The sequence below is a fragment of the Dipodomys spectabilis genome, unplaced genomic scaffold, assembly GCF_019054845.1.
Source record: "Dipodomys spectabilis isolate Male_0828 unplaced genomic scaffold, ASM1905484v1 ptg000069l, whole genome shotgun sequence".
In the NCBI taxonomy this organism is placed as follows: Eukaryota; Metazoa; Chordata; class Mammalia; order Rodentia; family Heteromyidae; genus Dipodomys; species Dipodomys spectabilis.
The window spans coordinates 15,297,206-15,307,500 of NW_024870746.1; the positions used below are offsets into that span (position 1 = coordinate 15,297,206).

Below are 10,295 nucleotides of genomic sequence, written 5' to 3' on the forward strand. Positions count from 1 at the left end.
CAAACCACAAGTTGTATAGTTCATTTTCAACATAGTGAATACCACTGCTGCATTCACTGTTAATGTAATTTGAAATCAAAGTTCATAAAATAAGCAACAAACTTAATCTAAACAACAGTATAGAGGTACACTTTTCTTGAGTAATTTCTTAAGAAAAAAATTATATCTTCAACTTAGTGTCTACTCAAAAGCCAAGACACTCTAAGAAAATGAAGTGTGTTTCTTTTTCACTGAATCTCTCTTAGCTTAGGGAAACTAAAGTTTTTTTTATTAAATAGAACAAAGTAGCACATTATATCAGTAAAATCATAAATATAAATGTTAATTTCATTGACACAGCTTCTATATGCTGTAGTGGAAGCTAGCAGCTCTCTTTTATTTTAAAAAGTTGCTTGACCATAGGCTGAATGTAGGCAGAATATGCCTGTGTCTAAGCCTCACATTGCATATACTTATGCTAAATTTTGAGCATGTTATCTGCAGTAATCAACAGATTAAGATCTATATCCACTTCGGCTTAGATAATTATAGCTTGCCATTGTGACTCATAATAGTTTTAAAATTCGATATCATAATAAAAATACTGATTTAAAGCTAAACAATGCAAATTTGTTAGCAATGTAAGTTATAGAATATGTGAATTTTCCAGTATTATCTGAACAAAATGGACAGAGCAACGTGGATGATGTCACTACTAAATTTAATCACCAAAAAAATGGAAGTGCCTCTTTTCTCCCTGTATTCACAGGGTTGTCCTTGTATATCTACACGTAATTTGTGGTTGAATATTAGTTCTCTACAACAATGAATACTGACTCATCAGGGCCAGTTAAAATCTTAGTTTTTGTGCTACTATTCTCCAAGGGAAAGTGACTGGGCAGACTTTCACCTGTAATACCCTGACCTATATGAAGCCAGTGTGAACTGGAGGTGGTGGGAACTAATATATAGACCCTGGTATGAACTCATCATTAGTTATCATTAGTTATCATTAATAACTAAGAGTAAGAAAAGAAGAGAAATAAGAAAATGAATGCTTCTAATAAGTTAAACTAATAGAAAGCAGAAATATAGAATATTAGCTTATGCTTGGCAAGTTAACTAAATGTTCTTGTAAATTAATAGAAAGTAGACATATAAAATATTAGCTTTTGCTTGGAAAGTTAGCTAAATGTTCTTGTTGTCATTTACTGAATGTCTTTCTAAGGGCCTGGCATAATATAAAGATATTACATTTAATCCTCATAATTTTCATTATCATAGGATTCATTGTCTCACATGTAGAGTGAAACAGAGGCTCAGAAAACTCACAGTAATCTTACACTAAGTGGGAGAGCTGGGGTACAAATTCAGCCTAGTCTGATTATAACATCCATTTTCTTTTCGTCTTACGATACTGCCTCAACATTAATCATTTTAATGGATGACAGCAAATTCTGGAGATGAGGGATCACAAAAGCAAGGTTTGCATACTTTTGAAAGTCAGCATCAATGGAGGAAATGGAAGCAGCACTCATTGGGCTCGTTAACACAAATATGTGGAAACCCAAAAGTAGCAGTATCTGAAAACTCATTGGAAGGCTATGAGTCCACTCTCCTGCTCTGACGCATAAATTTGCCTAAACAGTTGCTTAATTTTAAGATTAAAATGGAATCAAAATAGTTAAAGAAATAATATATGTAAAGTCTCCGTGATAGACTCTGGCTATGTCTATTACATTATTTTTGCTAGCAAAACTTAGAGGTTTGATTTGCTTGTTGTTTTATATATATATATATATATATATATATATATATATATATATATTATTAAGGATTTTCATTGTTGGTACTAGGGATCAAATTCAGGGCTTCAGGCATGCTAGGTAAATGATGTACATTCTCAGACCTTTATTTTTTTATTTTTATTTTCATTTCTGTGTGGAATGAACAAATACTCCAGTTAACAGGATTTCAGCACATTTTCTTTCTTTATTGCTTTCTCTAGTTCACTACTTAGCCTAAGTATAAATAGCACAACTAAAATTAAGATTAAGAAACAGTCAAAAGTGTCAAGAGGTTTTGGCACGATCAAATTTAACAACTGCACCCTAAGGAATATATTATCAACCTGAAAGAATTAACAGCATTAATAGTCTTCTTAACTTTGTCAAAATAGAAATTAATCATAGGTTGGGAGAGAAAAAAAATTTTGCTAAAAAGGAATTCTTGATGTGACTTCTAGATAAAAACAGAGCTCATCAATTATACAAGTAAAATTCTACATTGCAACTCATATTAAAAGATTTTTCTTGCCTCTTAATACTAAAATTAATTTCAAATTATTGTCAATTTCAGTAAAAAAAAAAAAAAAAAAAGTTGGCTTGAGTGCCAGAGCTACATCTGCTAGCTTTGTGTCTGTAAACGCAGCAAAAGCACTCTTGCGTTTGCTTCCTTATCTGCTAGATGAAAGTAAGTGAATGATAGGGATCAAAATCATTACCACCATTAGCCTACCAAGTGGATCAAGGTGCTGGAAAAGAACTTTCCAAGCAGGGACGAGGTTTCTACTTACTGAACTCCTGAGTTTGAATATCTCAGAGAACGGCGCTCAGTCTTGAGTCACTCTGTCACCCACTGGGAGCAGCCCAGCCCTGAAGATGCCTGACCTTATGACTCTGGCTAGAACTATGGCACTGGAGTTGGAGGTTTATGAGAAAAATATATAAGTCTGGAATTGCTAGCTCTGGTTAGAACTCCAGTAACAAAACACACATCAACCCCTAACTCCAAGTATTTTAACCATATTTCTCTGTGGGCAGAACAGTCTAGAGTCGATGCTTTCTTAGCAATCATGATGAAATCTGAGGTATTGACACCTTAGCAGGTGTGAAAGAATAAACATCTAGATCTTTCAGATTCATATCTGTCTTTCTATATGAACATGTAATTGCAGAATCCATTTCTTTACAAGCTTTACCTGAAAACTCCCATCAAAATTTGAAGCAGGGCAAAAGACTGGTTTCAATCTCAACAGTCACTCAATAGAGGAAACATGAAAGCCCCCCCTGCTTACTGTTAACTTGATGTGCATGACCCACTCCCCACACAACACTAAGCCCTTGGGGATGAGCGTAGAGAGTGAGTTGAGCCCTCAGTGTGGTGGCATCACGGTGGTGCACCTCACTGCGGGCTTAGGCCTCTCTGCCAGCATCTTCGCAGCGGCTGCTGTGCGCAGAGCCGTGGTACCCATGCACCTACCCAGGAGCAGGCGATTGGACTGAAGTAGTAGTGTCTTTGCGGTCTCTTTGCAACAAGTCATGTCTCACTCCGGCTGCTAGTTTATCTCTGTCAGGCTAGGGGCCCAAGTGGCTTCCGGGAGCTGTCAGGAATAGGCAGACCAACCTGCTTTGTGCTGAGGAGGTAATGCATCTTTCGGGCTTGGTAATTTCTCTTCTTCTCTTCCTTCTCGATGGCAGCCTTCCTCTCCTCTTGTTCTTTCATCTCTGCAAACTCCTCCAGGGCCTCCCTGCATCAAAATCATCTGCGGTTATTTCTGACACTATCTGATGAAATTCTAATTCTGTCTCTGATGATTATCAGGTTTTGGGGGGGCAGCCGCCGCCACCACGTCCATCATCAGCAGTGCAATCTATCTTACCGGTGTATTTTGTATGAAACTTTGCAATCTTCAGAAAGCATTTAAGTGATTCGCAGTGATTGAGTTTTTAGAACTCCAGTGCCTATACATTAAAATTAATTCAGTAATAGTGCAAAGTAAGTGACTTGCTACATTAGCAGTTTTATAGTTAAAGATTTAGCTATTTGGAAATACATATCCCAAGGAAGCACTTGAGCCACGGATTTCCTTTAAACTTTGGTTTTAAATCTCTCCTTATTTTGTATATCTAGTAACAGGATAATCTTGAAGTATAGGTACTGTACATATGCTTAATTGATTGCAAGTTTACTTAACAGTTAAAATAAGACCAATACAAGATATCATGTAGTATTCAACATTTAAAAGGCTGACATACTGCCCAATTGCACAGATAATTAGCATTAAAGATTAAATGAGTAAGTTGAAGCATTTTTTCAGGTATGACAAATTGCATTGCTAGAATGACAACTTCTTTATCATTTATGTGTGCCTAAAATGTAAATAAAATAGGATTTTAAATGAAGGATGCAAAAAACAGATTATATTCTCAAATACGGAAAATTAACTAATCCTTTATTTTCATAGGACAAATTTAACTATCCATGTCAAAAGTGTATTTAAAATTTTTATGTTACTCTTAAACTAGATACATAACTCAGTATCTCTTCTATGAGTAAAAATTTAGTAAATCATCTGAGCATTTTCCTCAAATGTATGAGGGAAGTGTAGAAAAAAGTATTCCAAAATAAATAGATTCTCGTTTCCAGTTCAAGAACTAGAAATATATTTTTTGTAATTTTCTGTAGAGGCTACCAATACAGTACTTCCCACAAGGTTACTTATGAAACACATTGACGTTTAAAAATCACCAGGTTATGCTATTGCAGCACAGCAATTTTTTTCAACATAAGATTAAATTGCAAAATAAATGAATTACTTGGAGTGGCATGGCCCCCATTTTGCCACCCTTCTCTTGAAAATTGCTTATTAATATGAAAAAAGGAGCCCGAAAATAGCCTGATTTACTTTATGCATAGTATTTAGGGGGCTTCTGAACACCTAGAGCTCAGCTAACTGTACATTTAGATTGTGTTGGCAAGCTGGTGCCATGACCTTTTTGACCTGCATCTCAAGGCTATTATTAATCGCTAAGTAACCCGGTAAAGCCAAACAAATTTGTTTCCATTGAAAGGATCTCTATCTGTGTCTGAGAATTTGTTCCCTACCAAACAAACCTCATTAACTGTGTCCATTTTTGACAAAGAACCAGGAGTTAGAGGAATTGGTGACCTTTCTTTGTTTGTAAGGTACAGATTGCAAGGCAGTTACATATGAACAAATGGGAAATTTTACCAGGAAAAATACAATCAATCACAGGTTACATTAAAAAGGGACTCCACTGTTAATTTTAATCTTTACTTTTGACATTAAAGTAAAAATAAACATCTTCAATAATTCCTCTTATTTCCTTTTAACATAATGTAGAATAACAAGTGAACTTACCAATAATCTTTGTGTGTGTGTGTGTGTGTGTGTGTGTGTGTGTGTGTGTGTGACCTGTCCCAGGTAACAAATAACTGAATGACAGAATAGAATTAAAAATCTCTAGACTTTCAGATTTTCTAGCACCAGACAGGCTGTAGTCATTTCAACATAAGGAACATGCAGGTGATAATTTCTATTGATTTAGCCAGGCATATTCCCTTTTATCTTTCTTGGACATTTTTCATAGGTTTCATCATGATATTTCCATGCATGTGTATAATGTACTGTGGTAATGTCCACTTCCCATTAACCCTCTTCATTTATATTATGATCCTGAGATCTACTATGTGAAAATCCCAAGACTTTCTACATCATTTTCATTCTCTATTGTAGTTATGAGCTGCTTTGTTAATTGCAACTGCTTTGTACAACTACCGAATGATAATAATAAGAAAAGAATTTGGTTACCCCACAAAAATATTTTGTGATATCAGTTTAAAATTATAGAGCAATCGCCACTGTAATTTTCACCAATATTATCTATTTTAAAATATATTTTATTAATAACATTTATTGTGGTAATAATATATCTTTATAGTCTAAGGATAGTAGCACTAATAAAAATAATAGTACCACTGGGAAGCAATATAATGGCTCCTTAAAAGACACCTGGTCATAAATGCTTTGCTGTGCTACTTGCTAGCTGTTTAACCTAGGTGTGACATATACTTATTTCTGCAAAATTATTTCATGCAAAATTATTCATATACTATCTTCTTCCTCAAGCTACTGCGAGGATCAAATGGCTAAGCTATGTAAATACTCAAAGTAGTAATTGGTTAAACAGTAAAGAGCTACCTAGGCTCTAACAGTTTATAAACATTTACCATAAGCTAAGAACTAGGCTAGTACAAATCTTTCATGCTTTTCCTAGCTCTATTGATGATAATCTGATGAATGTAGACTTTGTGGCAGAGTATGGCATTTAGTTTCCTAAAAGACATTGGGCACAATACAAAACCTTAGTTAGTGAGAAAGGAGAGACAGGAAAAAACATGCAAATGAATTTCATTTTTCTCTGTCCTTCACAAAGTACTTACTCTGAGGAGTGGTTTCACCTTGCAAACCTGGGGAGAGGGGGGAAATTTGTAGCTACCAGTAGTGTTGGAAGCTGTCTGAGACTCAAAGCTAGGTCTCACTTGGGAAAATCAGCCATCCTGCCTAGGTTGTGTTACCTCTTCCCTCAGGCTGCATCTCATGACTGGGAGTTTGAAGGGAGACACATAGCCAGATCCTTTGGCTTCGCCTGGGATGACTCTCGAGGGCCATTCCAATCTCTGAGCTTCTTGAGATTGAGTGGAGTCACAAATAAAGCCCAACTTCCTCTACCCTTGTCCTGCTTTTCCATAAAGATATTGACAAAAATGCTCTCCAGTAAACTCATCTATCAAATCACTGCCTGATAGCCTGTTCCTGTTTAGGGCGGTGTACCCTCTCTTTTCCTCACTCTCCTTGCCTTGGTCTTAAACCACCAAAATGACATAAAACTTTAATTACTGACTTATGGTTTGCTTTGAAATGGTTCCTAGCTGTGATATATACATTGCTTCATTTGGTACTTTCACAATATCATTAACTGCATTCACAAGTCAGGAAACTAGAGTCACAGAGTTTAGATGTCATCCAACCCCCGCACAAACCTAAATTTGGATCCAGCTCTGACTCCAAAATCTATGCAATGCTTAAATTACACATTTTGGCTAAACTAGTATTTTATTTAGATATCAATAGGACTTTTCGTTTTGAGAAGTGTATTTTTGAGAATATTTTAGTAGCTTTTATTTTTCTAAAACATACAAAGATAAAAAAGCTTTTCCACCTGGGAATAAGTTAAATAACCTTTCACGTCGCATTATATAACAACATTATCTATGTGTGACCACGAAATGTGAAATTTTTATTTATAGCAACAAGTCTCCCTTTGTTAAGATGTACTTGCTATTTTTTGAGCAAGTAGGGAATGCTAGTGTACATTACATAAACCCATAAAAAGAAACTGGAACTGAAAAAATGCTTAAAAGATTGTTGGCACAATGCAAATAACAATCACTCCCACACAGTATGTGGACCAGCCCCTGCTCACCTCTCCTCCCACTACCCACCACACCATCTCAAGATAACCATGCTTGGTCACAAGGTCCCTTTCATTTCCCAGCTCACCATTTTTCTAGCTCAAGAATTCACTTCTATTGTATTGCTTGCCTTGGCATTCCTTTAGTGGAAACTCAGTTCTCCTCCCACTGGTCTTCTCATTCATAACACTACAATTTTGGTTTCCCCATAAAAGTTAACAAAATTTATAATCATATACTAATGAATATATCTACTTACTTAGTGTCTCCCCACTAGGTTTAAACTCCATAAAAGTAATACTTCATTTGTTTCTCATGTTTATTTGAATGAACAGGTAAGATTTTATTAACATAGATAGTCCTGAGTAGTAGGACCATTGTGCCGGCTATAAACTGTTTTAAATAATTAATAATTAATTAATTTAAATAATTAATTTATGCTTTCTTACACTGCGTAATTGTGTGTGTGAATGCGCGCGCGTGTGCCCGCACACTTGTCTTGAACTCAGGGCCTTGAGCTTGTTAGGCAAGTGTTTACCACTTGAGTCAGATTGCCAATCCTGACTTTTTAAGTTGTTTCTTAAGTTTTCCTAATTTCTGAGTCATTGAAAAATGTTTCTAGAACCTTTTTAGAAAAGAATTCTGCCCCAAATTAAATTATTTCCACAAACAAATCATATCCTTAATATGAAAAATACTTAAACTCCCAATGACATTTAATATGCAATATCTAACATTATATGTAAATAACTGGAGTCTGTACAGTTGAATTTCATTCAGTAGAGTAATTAAAAGCTTTCTTCACGATAATAAACCCTCAGCAAGATGGCTGCCCATGCCACAGAAAAGGGAGGTATCTATTTATTTAGTGTTAAACAGAGAATCTGTACTTAGAATTTTTTACTTCTTTACAAGGTCAGAATCCAAAAGCAAAAACCTTTACCCTTTCTTGTAAGAAGGCTTTTTAGATCCCCCCACAACAATAACTCATCACTAGCAGTTACCACTCTTATAATAGTGTATTTCTAATTTACAGCTCTAATATATTTTATAATGTATGATAGCTGTACAGATGCACACATACATTTCTGTTGCTCCCTGTCCTAAGAGACTAAATGTTTTCATCCCTCCAAAATCATACATATGATGAAGTTTAATTTTCCAAAATCATAGAATTTGGAGGTAGTGGACAGAAGTTAACATATCAGTGTGGCCCCCATTAGTTGAGATTTGTGCCATTATGAGAAAAGACACAGAGAGATGCAGTCTTTCTTCACCCTGTGGGGATACAATGAGAAGACAGCAATCTAACCAAAAGAAGGAGTGTTCTCAGCAGACACTGAATCTGCTGGCTCCTTGGTGTTGGATTTCCTAGTCAATAAAACTGTGAGGAATAAATTCCTATTCTTTGAGCTACTCAGTGTCTCATTGGAGTGGCCCAAACTGACTGAGGCAGGTCCTGAAGATCAGGATCAAAGTCTATTAACTACTATGATCCTCCCAAAATATTTGGCTTAATACCTGGTATCACAGATATTAACACTGGCATAGAAGCCCGTGTTGTGGCAACTCAAACAATTGTTTTTATAAAGGCGATATACAAAGTGGTTACAGTTACATGAATCTGATAGAGAGTGCATTTCTTTTTGGACAATGTCACTTTTAAATTATTTCTTAGCCAACTAGCAGAGTTCATCATTTTTGATGGTTTCATTAGGAAAGATTCGATTAGAATATACTCTGGAACCAAGACACTTTTTCTCTGCCCAATGGTTTTAAAGGTGTAGCCACACCTGAGCGCTGCTAGAAATGCACATGGCTCAGGCACCAGCACATCAGACATTCTGTGTACGACTCTGAGGCCATGTCCTGTGCTAATGTTAGGAAACCCCTGCTCTGAACAATGAAAACTTTCAGGTCATTAGAGGACTAAGAGGTTCAGTTCTATTCCCTAGTATAACATAGTGAAAAAATGCAATCAGATGTGGGTTATGGTCCTAATGTTTACACCACATTAGCTAAAGTACCACAAAGTGCCGCAAGAAGATGTGATATGTATATCACAACAATTCCACAGAAGCCATAGTTTTGACAGAGAAAGGACTTGAAGATTATATGAAAAACGCAAATAACATTTTAGAGAGAACTGCTAAAAATACCACATGGATTTCTCAAATAAAACAAAAAGTCATCATCTGTAGCATCTTTAAAAAGAAAAAAAAAGCTTGAAAAACTTATTTGAAGCCTTTCTAGTTTCTTAACTATATTCTGAGGGCAAATGAAGTCTGTCTGGATTGCTGTTCTAAAACACTTTCAAAGTAAAAGATAGTCAAATCGTTGTAGGAATTACTGTGGTCTATTAAAATAAAGTATTACTGTTAAGTTTATTGGCTATATTTATATTTTATTTTTAATAATTGTTTTCTGCCCATATGTCCATACAAATTTAGCAAAGTAACTAGAAAACAAAAAACTAAGATAAAGTTAGTTTAAAATATTAAACATAATTAGACATTCCAAAAATATTTTAAGGGTAATTACATCTTGTAATAGATTATCTAAAAGGTTATATTTAGGAAATGCTTTCAACATAGTGTCTTGTACATCTCACTGTTATGTTTGGGAAGTTCTTTTCATTCTAAAACCAAACAAAAATGTCTTTAGTTACTCTTGCGAACCTTTTGTTGCAGTATGAAATAAGTCTCTCTTCAAAATGTCTAGGCTATTTTAAGAGTTAATGTCACAAAGAGGAAGTCTCATACACGTTTATGATATTAGAAGAAATAAAGACGCATAAATCTAGTCCCTGCTTTCAAGGCACTGCAAATAAAACAGCTGATAATGAACTAGACTACTGACAGTCTATGAAACAAACACAAGCACAGTATATAATTTCAGTGTTTATTTCTGATTTTAGAGATTGGAAAAGGCTTCAGAGAGGTGATGGACTTGTAGTTGGGAAAGAAAAATGAGAAGCATTTCAGTAAACAGAGAAAGCAGAGATAGAGAGGAGCGGAAATGAGGCCGGGTCCTTCCCA

General features: G+C 35.3%; 1 protein-coding gene across 1 annotated transcript in view; it reads right to left on the bottom strand.

The window, feature by feature from the left end:
- Spata17 (spermatogenesis associated 17) overlaps nt 1-10,295 on the bottom strand; it is a 143,903-nt gene that overhangs the window by 76,435 nt on the left and 57,173 nt on the right. The window contains exon 6 of the mRNA XM_042682093.1: nt 3,385-3,508. Within this exon, the coding sequence (XP_042538027.1) occupies nt 3,385-3,508 (124 nt within the window). The remainder of the gene's footprint in view (nt 1-3,384; nt 3,509-10,295) is intronic.